Below are 14,754 nucleotides of genomic sequence, written 5' to 3'. Positions count from 1 at the left end.
GAGGAGGAGGAGGAGGAGGAGGCAACGTAGTCTTCCTGTGTTGAGAAAGTACACTTGAGAAAGGGATCCTCAGATGAGCATCGCTAGCTCTTATTCTCTGAGGTTCAAACCCTCTTCCAATAATTGAACTCACAGATGCTTGCTCTTAGCCTGATGATATTTCTACAAATACTTCTCTACAGATTAGCCACTCTCAAAAGTGTATTTCTGCAATTAAGGCTGCGTAGGCAGATATGCAGGATTGTAACAGGAGAAACAACGGAAGGATCAAAGGAGGGTCAGAGAAAATGGGAACAATGAATTAGACTCCTTCTCTCATCCTTAAAACTGAGGACTTGAGCTCTGAGCCCTATTTTCTATGGGCTGATCTTGATGAACATGGAGCAAAACAAACTGCCTGGTTTGCAGCGGCTTCAAGGCAGTTCTGAAAGCAGATGTGGGCAATTCAATTGATTTTATTGCGGTCACTGAGCAGTACAAGATACAATTCTATAAAAATGTGTGCATTAGCCTTGAGCCATAAAATATGAGCCATCTAAGTTAAAATAATTTTAAATTTGAGTTTACAAGTTCCAATTAAATGTTAAAATACATTTGGATCACAACGGAAGTGAGGACCTTAATCGGGTTTAAAAACAATCTTATTAATTTGCATTATCATGACTAATATTCCATCAGGTATAAGTGTCTATAAAAATAAATGTAAAATATTAAAAGGAGTGAGAAAAAGAGTAAAATATCATATATAAAATGTGATATATAGACCACAAGGTTATTACAAGGGATACATGACTACATTTTTCCAATTGTAATCTGACGTATCTTCACAGGAGCTAAGCAGGATCTGGCTACTTGCGCCGTGACAGGAGGATCTTCATCTATAAGTAACATTTGCATGCAATCTATATCTTTCCATCTAGGGCATTTACTAATCAAAGGTAGTATTAGTTTACTCCTGAGCTCTTTATGAAAAGGATAACAGAGAAGCACGTGGTCTGTGGTTTCTATCTCTCCATTGTTATGTCAGGCTCTGCCTGCTACCCAGTAAAACACAGACACTAGAGTAGGCTTAGGTACTGGTTTTATTTGAGTATAGAATGCATGCCTTTGGAAAAGCTGAGAGTGAGTGGAGCGCGCCGGAACAGGATTTAAATAGCCTGCGCCGGTCAGCGCTCCACCCCTCCTTCTCCGAGTGTGCCCCGAGCCCCGTTGGTCCCGTTGCCGGTAGGTGAGGGGTCAAGTAGCCCCTTTCTGTGCCTTGGGTGATTTCTTAATTGTTTTTCCCGGCCGGTGATGGGTCATTGCCGGGCGATCCGGCTCGTAATCTTTCTGACAGTTCTGGCGTGCCTCATGGTCGGGTGTTGTCAATTACCTCTTTTGCAACATTGTATCTCTTCCTTCCGCGCCTCCGGCTAGGATCTATACTTTGTTGCCAGCACCTGTTGCTCTTTTGTTAGCTGGTTGCCTTTTTCCTTAATCCGCCCGGTGCTCATCTCTTTGTATTGTTATGTGAGCCGTTGCAATGTCACAAGCATCGCAACGGTGACAATGACATGTTAGAAGGGCACCGCCTCGCAGCTATTGGGATTTTTTTGTATCTGCCTTCCAAGACTGCAGAAGGGAGTGCAGGGCTTTGAGCTAGGGAGAAAGCTTTCTGCTGGCTAGGAATTTCAAGTTGAGAGAGTTAGTTAGCGGTATTGACAATATATTTATTATGCTCTGACGATAGGAAATGAGGGCCCTTCTGTAAGTCCATTTGTCTCTCTATATCCTTTATCCTTTGCCTCAGGGTCAATTTTGCCTGTTCCTAATCCATCCTAAGAATTAAATCTGTAGAAAATCCTAGCTTTGCAAGGCTAAACTCAATATCCTTTAACCAAGAGGATTGGAAGTAATCCTGAAAAATGAGTGGTGCTAAAACTTGGGGATAGTGCTTGAGTTTTAGCCAAAGGTTCAGGGAGGCTAGACGCACTCTTGCCTCGACTTTTATCATGCCAACTTCCAATCGAAGTTGAGCGTTTCACACACATTTGGGCAATTGGAGTACTGCTCTAATAAAGTTTGACTGCACTCTTTCCAGAGGTGTAATGCTGGAAGTCGGAGCACCAACGCAGGACCCGTAAAGGAGCTTGTCATGTTCACGGTTCCAATGTTACTGTTACATCGTAATGTTTCACATGTCATTTGGCTGATGCGTGTTTCGTCTGGGAGGGGAGGAGGATTCCATCTTGTGGGATTGTTATGTGTTAGCAGCTGGATTGGAATGATTTTGGGTTATCTCGTGTGTTCAAGGTTCCTTTCCCAGGACATCAGCAGAAATGGTTACCAGCACCTGGGGGTGGGGGTGGGGAGTTTGCAACTGCCGGGCGAGGGGAGGGATTACGTTTGAGCCGAGGGTTTTTAGTTTGTATTTGGCGCGCTTTTGCTCATTCTCAGCTTTCTCTGTATTTGCATACTATTCTTTAATAAATCAGATATCATTAAGTTCCTGCTTGTGAGTCTGAGTCTATTAGTGTAGGCAATCCTTACAGAGCTGGGCTAATGACAATGCCTGGAAGAGCTTAAGAGCTGCTGGAATATCATGTCCTCCTTTGCTCTGGAAAAACTTGAGAAGGGCATTGGCTGATTTTTGTCCAGAATCAGCTGCATAATCAAAGTGAGGTTTAGATGTGGGCAAATAGTTCTGCTAACATTAGAGGGAAAGACAGAAATGTTCAAGACAATGCAGGCGATGGAAATAGGTTGAGTGACAGGTATTCTGATGAACGGTTGTGCACACAGGGATCTAATTAATCGAGGGGAGTAGCTGCTCTTTCCAAAGCTGTCTTATATTTCAAGGTTCAAGATTCTAAATGATAGGAAAGGTGGATACACATTTACAGAAAGGAAACTGAATCAACTAGAAGAGGTAAGAAAAGTAAATGGAAAAAAAAATCCATACTGTAGGTAAGTGTGTGAACCTACCTGGGAACGGTTTTGGCAGCCTTTTGGTTGAAAGGACGAAATGGCACTTCCTGAAATGATAGCAGGAAACAGAATCCTAAGGTTTGAAAAAAAATAATATGGGGATATGAAGAATTGTGTGTGGGGGGAAATGAGAGGGGGGTTCAGGAATGAGTGGACTGAGGAAACATCAGCCTGGATGGAATCTGAAATCCAGGTGAGGGACTGATTGTATGGACACTAAGAGAAGAGGCTGGCTCATACATTAAAAAAGAATTAAGGCTGAACTGCAAAATGAAGACATGAAGGAAGAAACCTAATTAACGAAGTGGCCTTTTTGTTATCAAAGACATTTACAGAGCTGTTGTGTGAAATGAGCAGCTATTGATTGGCTTCAGATTCACTTCCTCTCACTGTGTCTCCTGCACAGTAATAGACTGCCGTGTCCGCTGGCTTCAGGCTGTTCATCTGCAGATACAGCTGGCTTTTGGCATTGTCCCTGGAGACGGTGAAGTGTCCCTTCACTTTGTCCGAGTAGTAAGTACCAGAACTTGGATTAATGCATGCCACCCATTCCAGCCCTTTTCCAGGGGCCTGTCTCACCCAGTACATGTAGTAGCTGATGAAGCTGAATCCAGAGGCTTGGCAGGAGAGACGGAGGGACTCTCCAGGCCTTCTCACATCCCCTCCAGACTCCACCAACTGGACCTCAGACTGGACACCTACAAAGAAAGGTGTTTTGGTGAAATCTCCTGTATACAATCAGAACACATAGAAAGTGCCTGATTAGGGTGGAAACAATTACCTCTGAGGACTGCTAGGAAGGACACAAAGTTCAGCCACAGGATCATTTTTGCTCCCTCGAATGAATGGGGGGAACTGATAAGAAAGGATTTGGGAAAGTGCACAAACTTTGTGTTGGTGGGTGTAGCCTGACAAGGGAAACCATGGGGCTCCTTTAATGAGGAAATTGTTTGTTGATTTGCATATCTAAGTAACACCAAGAAAGCATGGACTAAGAATGGTCGAAACAGACCTGTTAGAGACAGAACTTAAAAATATGGTACATCTGAGTTCAGGAAACTTTGTTTCCTTATCCTGGTTTTGTTCTGAATAAACTCATATTAACTGCATGGAGACTGAGACATACCGCACAGTTGGCGAGCCACAGACAATGGGTCCTCCCCAAGTTGCAAGGTCAAAATCAACATGACTACATACTGTCCACTCTCTCAGTGGCCCATAAAGATGAGTATGACGCTTCCTACTTTGCAGAGATTTCAGAGATCCACAGTTAGCAAGGGACGTCTGATCTGAACTCAGACGTGGCTTTATGGAGGCGATTGTGCTCCCTTCAGAAGTGAGAAGTGGCATTCTCTGGGGAATTTTTAAGCAGACCCGAAGGAAAATATCTGCCTTGGAAATGAGACCCTATTTGTGCACACTGGTTTTATTTCCTGCTGCCCCCCAGCCAATGGCATCAGTGTGAACATACTGCCGTCTGGTGTACAAGATGACCCAGGGAGGCAAGCACTACATTCTCCAAGGAGATTTTTCTAATCTAGGGGGGGAAATGAGGTGGAGAAGAAATGAAGGATCTCTAGGAGATTGATGAGGTCTCTTGATCAATTGCAGGAGAGATCCCGGAGCATACAGTTCATGTGACCCAAAAATGAGAGCCAGTTGACAGATGGGCTGTCAACTTCTCTGGTTGTCCATTAGGTGAGCCCAAAGTAGGGAAGGAAGTAGAACTATAATGCTAGAGACCCAACGATTGTCCATCTAGAACTTCTCCATATACACCGTCCACACAGGACAATGGAAAATTAGCTCCTTTTCCATCGAGACAGAAGATCAAAGGCACTGAACTAGAAGTTAACAGAGTAGATTTTAAAGTGATGACATAAAAAACTACTTGCTTCCCCACTTTGGGGAGCCAGGCAGGATCAGGGCTGATTTTTGCCATCTTCCGCTCACAGGATAAGTGATTGACCACTTTTCTCAGCTGACATTCAGAACTGATCAGAAGAATGTTCTACCCATACGGCCGTTTTCCTTGCTCCTGAAACTTCAGTCCAATGTTGGAAAAATGCCATGACTAAGTTGCACCTTTTCCTACGGAACCTCTCAGGTGGGTTCAGTTAGTGGACTCAAATCAAAGAATTGTGAAAACAGCTGGAGTTTCTCCCAAATGAGCCTCCTAAAATGGTCAGCACAGTGGGGATTTTTCAAACCCTTCCCATGGTAAAAATCCCCCACCCAAATTCCCAGATATGACATACACAGCTTTTCTGATTAAAGTATGCCCTTTTTGGCCCTTTTTCTTTCTTATTTTCTTCTGCTTTTTCCAAACTGACTCCCAGAACATATTCTGAGGTGGTGAAGAACTCTGCAGGTGTTAATTATGTATTTAACTGAGCCACAGGATGAAATGGATCCCTGTGTATTGTAGAGCAAGTGCCAGGTTCTTTTGCATTAAGGAGCGGTTGAAGCATATAGTAACAATTTGATGGGTCCATGCCTTTGGGCTGAGCTGTGCGGTAGATTGCACCAGTCCTTTTCCAAATGATGGAAGGTGAAACTCAAAGAGCCTTTGAATGACAAGGAAGATGGCCCTGAAGGTAAGAGCTATGTGTTCTCCTGATCCAGCTGTGCCATCATAACATCTCCCAGAAGATACACGTAAATTTCAGTCTCACACCAAGGAAAAGACAGGCAACAACTTGTCTTTCAACTGTGTTGAAAAAATGCACTTCAAAGAGGGATCCACAAATGTGTACGGCCATCTCTGAGGTCCAAACCCGCCTTGAGGTACAAAGGAGTGTCAGAGAAAACTGGAACACCCAACGTGACTCCTTCTCTCATCGTGAAACCAAAGGACCTGAGCTCTGAGCCCTATTTTCTGTTGACTGTTGTTGATGAACACGGAGCAAAACAAGCTGCATTTTCAGGAGAAGAAATTTTTGTGATTTTTTTTTTTGGGGGGGTATAATCTTCCACAAATTCAGCATACCAGTTCAAAGTGTGGTTCATGGATGAACTTGCAGAGCTGCTCTGAGAAATAGCAGTTTTTTGCCAGGCTTCAGACTCACTTCCTGTCACTGTCTCTCACACAGTAATAGACTGCCGTATCCTCCGGCTTCAGGCTGTTCATTTGCAGATAGAGTTGGCTTTTGGAGTTGTCCCTGGAAATGGTGAAGCGTCCCTTCACTTTGTCCGAGTAGTAAATGGTACCTGAATTGTAGCTTATGACGGCCACCCATTCCAGCCCTTTTCCAGGGGCCTGTCTCACCCAGCTCATCCAATAGCTGCTGAAGTCAAATCCAGAGGCTTGGCAGGAGAGACGGAGGGACTCTCCAGGCCTTCTCACATCCCCTCCGGACTCCACCAGCTGGGCCTCTGACTGTGCACCTACAAAGAAAGGTATTTCAGTGAAATCTCCCGTATACAAGTATTAAGATGGAAAGGACCTGAATACGATAGAAACAATTACCTCTGAGGACTGCTAGGAAGGACACCAAGTTCAGACACAGGATCATTTTTGCTCCCTCAAATGATTGGAGGGGAATTGACAGGAGAGGGTTTGGGAGACTGCAGGAACTTTGTATTGGTGGGTGTAGCCTGAAAAGAGACACCATGGGGCTCCTTTAAAGGCAAAATTGTGGCCTGATTTACATATCACTCAGCATAAAAGAGCCCCTCAGGGCATTGAGGTATAGATGTCTTTCAACAGACCTTTCACGTACAGGACATAGGAGAAAGGGCAGTTTAGACTGGAATAATTAAAGCAAGATCTGACAGAACCTCCTCAATTCTACTAAGGGTTTTAAGGTGACAGGCAGAAATCATGCCCTGAAATTTCAGTAAATAGCCACGTTAGACGCCAGACATAGATAGGATGGCACATCGGAGTTCCAGATGTATTCTCCACTGTTGTTCCCTTGACCACGTCCTTTCGAAGAAACCCAAAATAAGTGAATGCAGACCAAGCCATAAGGCCCTATTTCTAAGCCACAAATCAATTTTACATACACATCCAAGTCGGAAAGTTGATTTTTTTAAAAAAATGTATTGGAAGCCTGTACAGTGTTCCTGATTAGTTTGGTTATTTACTCGGCAACTCTATGGAATACATACTGAATATTGGGGGTGGGGGGTTGGGGGTTGGTTGCCATTTTGTATGGTCTTTTTATGGGTTATTAGCTGCCCAGAGTTGATTCATACAGATACTCATAAAAACGCCTCTCCTACATTTAGTCCGTGGACTGAGAAACAGAAATAAATCACTTTGCATTTACCAAACAATTCAGTTTTTTTCTATATTTAACAAAGCACAACTGTTCTCAACTTGGATGTGGCTTCATGGTGAGTGTCCTAACAGTCAGGAACCAGGCTGAGACAAGGAATAGGTCTCTAGTGCTTTAATACTGCTGCATTAGACAGAAAATTGTAACAAACTGAAGAAGCGTGGGAAAAACCCAGACAGATAAACCCCAAAAGTTAAGGCGGGTCTGATGTAGGTCTCTTTGAATGGCTGCTTAATTCCTCAGTACTACTAATGCATTTTCAAACCCTGGATAGGGTCCCCCTCCTGCTCACCATCAGGACTCATGACAGTGAGGAATGTAATCTCCTGGGATGTTAAATTTCTCTGAATTGCCTTCCCTGGTCTCTTAGGAAGATGAGAGTAAATATAATGATGCCTCCGAAATGAGAAAAGGGCTGTAGACCTTTCCTTTGTTCCCCTCACCCACCCCCACCCTACACATTCCAAAGCGATTTTGTGTGGCAACACTGCCCCCTGGTGTAAAACCTGAGGAGGGGAGGCATCTACATAACTTTCCCAGCAGATTCTTGCATTAAGAAATGGTAATTAGGGCTCCAAAGAAATGAAACATCTCCAGGAAACTTAAGCTGGTCTAGGGAGAAATCTATGTTAATATGTTTTCTACTACAGATTAAGGTTACTATGGTAAATAATCATTTTGGCCAGGAGAAGAGGTTGAATTTAATTATCCCCTTTTCACATGCTGATGGTTGCATGGCCTAAGGAGAAGAATTTGCCTGGACTTGTTTTAGTTTCAGTTTACCTTCTGTGTAGGCTTGCAGAGAATTTGCAGCTGAGAGAAATCTCTCCTCTCAGCAAACAGCTTTTAAATATGTTTGTTTTTCTGTTAAAAAAAAATGCTTTTATAGAAATGTCTGGTGTGTGACTTTTCTGATCTCTCCTGGGCCAAAGGCTTTCCAGCACTCTGCCAACAATCCAAAGCTTCTCTTTTGTTATAATATAGGAAATTCCTTTTGATAGGTTATTCTATGAGATACTGTATTTTCTTGAGGTCGTGTATTCTTATTTTTTCTCCTAAATATCATGAAATCATGTAAAAATGAGTTGAGAAGGACCATCTCAGTCGTCTAGTACAAACCATACCTAACTGGTGGGGAGCCAGACCCTCTCTGCAGACCTCCAACGAGAAGAGGCTGTTCCAGCCAAATTAAAGCAGGTCCCCCTCGTTCTTCCCTCGCCCTCGTTTTACTCAAGGCAGACCGGGTTGGAAGGTCTTATCATTGGTCAGAACCTTCTCTATAAGAGTTTTGTATTCTGTCTGATAGAATAATTCTCAACACCCCATGTTCATCTTCTACCATTAATTCAGGGTGGATGACTGGCTCTTCTCCACCCCCCATTGTCTCAAAGTCCTGATCTGGATTCTTGATGGGCGATTAGGGAGCGATTCCAGAGTCTCGATGGGCGATCAGGAGGATTGACGCTGATCGCCTCTGTCCTCTTCCCGTGTCCGGCGCAGGTGTGTCCCCCAGGGTAATGCAGAGATGTCAGGGAGATAGGAGGATGGCTTCTCGGGTCAGGGCAAAGGTATGGCTCCTTTGTTCTTTATTGGTATCTGGTTTTTAGTGCTTAAAGGATTATCACTAATTCCTTCCTCTTTCCTTCCCTTTTCCGGAAAGGCATGTTCCCCATTGTGATGCATGTATGCATTGCAATGGGGGACATGACAGTGGGTATAGCCTGAAAAGGGAATGCATGGGGCTTCTTTAAATGGCAAATTGTGACTCAATTTACATATTACCTCTGATAAAAGAGCCCCTTGGAGCACTGATCTCATAGGTTTCCTTGCACACATCTGACACTGGTGATTTTCATCATAACTTTCCAATATTACAAAAAGTGAAGGCAAGGTTTTTTTTTCTTTTTGTTCTTGTTTTTTTGCTGTGAGTACATAGGAGAAAGGCAGGTTTACATTATAGTAGTTAAAAGACAGACATGCAAAATCTCAGCTCAGGAAATTCTTTTCCACCTTCGTTCCCTTAACCAGGCCCTCCTGAAGAAACCCCAAAGAATTGAATTCAGACCAAGCCACGAGGAACAATTTATAAGTCAGAGTTTAATGAGAGATATCACAGGGAGAAACAGAATAGATGGAGCCAGTGGGTTGTTCTTTGCCTATTTGAGTGGTATCTAAGTCGGTACTTTTATGAATTTAATATATTGCTTTGTTTGAGTCGGTATGTTGTGTGGTGTTTTTATCAGTTGCCACTTGCCCAGAGTTGATTCAGCCAGATGGGCAGTCATAAAATTTGAAAGAATAATAATAGTAATAATAATAATAGTAATAATAATAATAATAATAGCAGTAGCAGTAGCATTAGTAATACCAATGCCGTATACACTTAAAAATGCCAGCAAATACACTCTCTCTGTGGACTGGGAAATACTAATAAGTCTCTTTCTATTCCCCAAAGGGCTCCGTTGCTCTCTATTTAGCAGACCACATCTGTTGTCAACTCTGACATGGCTTCCCAGTGAGGATTGGAGCCTCCTTAGATGTGAAATTTTCTTGAGACCTTTTTGGTGAACTAATATGGAAATAAAACAGATAAACAGAAAAAAACAAGGATGCCTCCAAAATGAGACAATATCTAATGACACTTCTCTTATTTCCCTACCTGACCCCATCCCACCCCCACCCCACACACGGGCCATGCGATTCAGGGTGACCCCACTGCCCCCTGCTGCAGAAGGTGAGGACGAGGGGCATCTGCCTAATTCTCCAAGGAGATTCCGACATTCCAGGAGGGGAAGTGCGGCTGAGAAGAAATGAAGGTTCTCCAGGAGGTCTAAGCAGGTCTAGGGAGACATCTAAATATGCCCTTTTGGTACCTGATAGAAGATACCTTTTGAAGGCTTACTCTATGACTGATTGCATTTTCTGTACAGGGAGGATACTTACTTTTTTTCCCTGCTGTCACATCAAATCATGGAGTAAATGAATTGGGAAGGACCATCTAGCTAATCCATTGCAAACCATCCCTATCAGGTGGTTAGCCAGATCCTCTCTCAAGAACACCAACCATGAGAGTTTATTTGAACCAGATTGAGGCAAGTCTGCCCTCTTCACCCCTCATCCCCATTTTACTCTAGGCGCTGCGGGTTAAACCGCTGAGCTGTAGATCGGAAGGTCGGCGGTTCGAAACCGCGCAGCGGGGTGAGCTCCCGTTGCTCGTCCCAGCTTCTGCACACCAAGCAGTTCGAAAACATGCAAATGTGAGTAGATTAATTGGTACCGCTTCGGCGGGAAGGTAACGGCGTTCCGTGAGTCATGCTGGCCACATGACCCGGAAGTGTCCTATGGACAACGCCGGCTCCAAGGCTTTGAAAAGGAGATGAGCACCGCCCCCTAGAGTCGGACACAACTGGACTTTACGTCAAGGGAAACCTTTACCTTTACCTAGACAGACCTGAAAAGATGCAACGTTTGACACAATTGGCTATTTACTAGTTCTGTGTTCTTTTTGATAGGATAATTATTCTTAGTGTTGCTTCTGCATCTCCTGTCATTAAGTGTTTTTGGATCACTGTGGTTATCACTCAGATGAGACATGGAGTAAAACATTATTTTATCTTTGGCTCCATTCCTTTATTTCTCCAAATTCTCTTCCCATTTCCATAAATGAAACTCCCCTTCATCCTCTCAGGCAAGAAAAAAAAGAGTATTACTCACAGAGCCAAAACCAACCAGCCTGAACTCCATTTGGACATCTGGAAAGGATATTATTAATATGCAGACTTTATCCATCTTGCTCTAGTCCATTAATTTCTAGCATATAAGAGCCCTTTAGCTTCCATCTCTGGATGGATGAACCAATACCTTGGAAGGCTGCTAAAAGGGAAATGAGTTGTAGCAAAATGATCATTTTCCTATCTCAGTGTGTCAGAGAAGAAGTTCCAGGCAGTCTGGCTCTGGACCTCTAGCTACAGCTTGAGGAGGGGGGAGAAGGAGGTGTATAAAGAGGAAGGGTGTCTCCGCATTAACATACACTTCAGGATAAAAGAGAAGCAGAGCTTCTTGGTATTTGGCCTTGGTAGTCTGGACACTTTGATGAATCCCTGCCTCTCAGGCAGATAATTCCTGAATGTATGGAATGTGTATTGCACAGTTTAGATCTTTAGAACAATTATTCAAAAGTTTGATTTCCTACCTGCTTCCAGGATATTGAATGATGATATCCCATTCCAGGATTTTATCTGAGTCCAGGCTCACCCCAATCACATTGCAAAGAGTGAAGTTACAATTGGAATCTTCAGGCCATATTAATAATTTTTATTTTCCCTCCAGCAAAATTTCTGATTCGACACCTATAACAAAAGAGCCCTAAAGTTCTTACTAGAGGGCTGATTTCTTCTTCTCAGGAAGCATATACACAAAAGAAACCCCTCTGTTATGGAAGTAGAGGAAACAAACTGGAGCAAAAGGATTGCATTTATCTTTGTCCTTTCATTCCACCTGCTATGCTCTATTGTAGATGGCGGGAAAATGGACACAGAAACACAAAGGTTAATTTTATAATGAATTAGATCTTGGTGAAATACATTGTATCTCCCAGTCAGATATACATTAGGTTTTCAAAAGCACTTTTTCCTATCTGGAGACACTTATTCTTTTGTCCTAACAGGCAAGGCAGTTTGGGAGATTATGAGAGGTAAAAGAGTGTGGGAACATCCTGGGAAGAGATGGCAAACTGAGGACCACAATGGAATGAATAGTGGGCGTGTAGACTGACTCTTCATAATTCCTCTCTGGATAATGAGACAACTTAAGATCACCCATATGTCCTCCAGACAGTGGCTCCTCATGAGGAGGCCACAACACAGCAGTCTCCAGAAGGTTTAGTCCTCTGGGAGAAAAGGGAATCACCATCTTTTTGCTCAAGCCACAGACGGCACCTTTGAAAGGACACCCAGAGTCCCCTAGTGTAACATTGGTGATGCCCCCTATCACCTCTCTTTTTTATTCTAGTCCTAGAATTCCTGAATAGAGATATAAGAGGGGATGGTCAAATAAAAGGAGTAAAAATAATATATATACATATATATATAAATTAAAAGCATTTGCAGCTGACCTAGTATTTCTATTACAAAATCCTCAAGATTCTATGCAAGATTTGTTGAAGAAATTAAAGGAATTTGGAGAGTGGAAGAATTTAAGGTGAATAAACAAAAAACGAAAATGTGGGGTAAAAAGATGACTAAAAACAAGAAACTTTAAAAACTAAATCAGGTTTTACAATAGAAAAAAAAAAGATTAGATACTTAAAAGTAATATTATGAACATTATTGATAATATATTCTTTCAAAATAATTATGGAGAAATTTGGAAGGAAATAAAAATTGATATTGAAAAATGGGGAAAATTACAACAATCATTGCTGGGAAAGATATCCATAATCAAAATAAATGTATTACGGAAGATGCTATTTCTTTTCCAAACATTACCAACTCTAATCAATGAAATAATATTTAAAGTATGGCAAAAAGTTATCTCAATTTTTATTTGGCAAGGAAAAGACAACAAATTAAATTTAAATTATTACAAGATGCTAAAGAAAGAGGAGGGTGGGGTTACCAGATCTTAAATTGTACTTTGAAGCTTGTTGCTTTCTGTGGATAAGAGAATGGTTAATGTCAGAAAATCCAAACCTTCTACAGTGAGAGGGACATGAACTCAGATGTGGGTGGCTGCATCTATTTGGACTGAAAAAGCAAAAATGAACAATGAATTGAGAAATGGTACTATTAGAAAAGTATTATTGAGGGTTTGGGATAAATATAACAGTAGATTATTACAAAAAATACCAGTGTGAATATCGCCACAAGAAGCTTTTGCAAGGAGGGAAAGTTTAGATGATAAGATAAAATGGTTAAGATATAAAGATCTGATCGAATATGAACGAGATACACCTGTGCTAAAAACAAGAGAAGAAATAGAAGGAGAAGGACACTGGTGTCATTGGTTCACATATATGCAGTTAAATGAACGATTTAAATGAGATAAAAAAATATATAAATTAAAAAAAGAAAAAACAGAGATCAAAAAACAGCTTTATATAAATAATGAGCATATTATGACAAAGACGTAGAAAATGTCATTTTAATTAAATCAAGAAGATGAGCAGGTCAAAGAGTCTATGATTAATTGGGCAAGAAATTTTGGATATAACATTTTATTAGATAACTGAGAAACAAGGTGGACAAAGCGATTAAAATTTACTTTGTGTTATCATTTAAAGGAAAACTTCTATCAAATGATGTTCAGATGGAACCTAACCCCACAAAAATATGCAAAATTCTATAAAAACTTTTCTAATGTATGTTGTAAATGTTCACAAAGGGAAGGGACATTTTACAAATCACTTTGCCTTCTCCCAGATGGAATGCAAAATTGCATGAAAACGAAGGGACAATCTTCTGTCATCCCTAAATTTGTATATAATTTTGGATAAAGGAGATACACTATCCATTCACATAATATGGATTTTCTTAAAGGAATTTTGAAATTTGGGGAATTCCTTATAGGAGTCATTACAGGCCTGTTGAATAATTCTTACCTAAGATATAGAGCAAGACTACATTATATAAATAAAAACCTAGCATTGCCATGTGGAAGTTCTGGTGTTGATTTTCATAAATCACAGATCAAAAACTACAAGGTGAGAACGTAGGAGTTATTTCAATATTTAATTCCATTTAATTTTCCTGTTGAGCAAAGAGGCTGAGCGATTCCAACCTTTCTCCCACCCGGAAGTTATGGGGAGGACGGCAGGTGGAGAGCCAATTTTCCTAAACCACCTAGAACATGAATTTCCCTGGAATTGACTTGAAACCACCGAACTACGTTCCTTTGCTATTCTAAGTATTATAACCCGACCGCAAATAGGCTACCCTTGGCCTGACGTTTTTAAGCCTCATTTTCTGACTTCTGCCCCCTTCCATGGTGTCAGACCACACCACACTCTGGCAGGCCTTGCAGCATCCTCATTTTATTAGTAAATTTTGACTGCTAGCAGAGGAAAATGATTTTAAACGTATTTAAACTTTCAAATGCCTATATGGGTGTGCATGTGTTCACGTGTGTGTGTGTCTGCATACATTGTTGTCTGTGTTTCTGTGTGTGTGTTCATATATGTAGTACATCTATGGAGAGCAGGAGAGAGGATATATAGACACAGAAACAAATGCACCCAAAGAGGGATAGGGACAGATCTGCATCTCAAGAAAGAGTCAAGGAGGGTTGAACTTCAAGACCAAAAAAAGAATGAAGAGTTCTAATTACTGAATCAATTCTGTATTTCCTGATACTATTTGAGAGCAGAACTTGAGAACAATTTTCCTTTGCTGTCTTTCAGGAGGGTACTGAGATTTGCCATTTTCTTCCTATCCAAATGGAAAACAGATCCCAGAATGCCCATGCCAAGATCAGCTCTTCCTTCCTCTTGGCACTCAGGCAGCTTTCT

At 41.7% G+C, this 14,754-nt stretch overlaps 1 gene segment (V, D, J or C); it reads right to left on the bottom strand.

Annotated features, from left to right (window-relative positions):
- The window catches only part of LOC134497132 (immunoglobulin heavy variable 3-23-like), a 140,558-nt gene that overhangs the window by 12,471 nt on the left and 113,333 nt on the right, over window positions 1-14,754 (bottom strand). Inside the window, 1 exon segment of the V gene segment in view lies at window positions 3,489-3,665. Coding sequence covers window positions 3,489-3,665 — 177 coding nt within the window.

Source organism: Candoia aspera, chromosome 4, assembly GCF_035149785.1.
Source record: "Candoia aspera isolate rCanAsp1 chromosome 4, rCanAsp1.hap2, whole genome shotgun sequence".
Lineage (NCBI taxonomy): Eukaryota > Metazoa > Chordata > Lepidosauria > Squamata > Boidae > Candoia > Candoia aspera.
The sequence above is the reverse complement of the archived record's forward strand: the minus strand, read 5'-3'. Positions and strand labels throughout refer to the sequence as shown.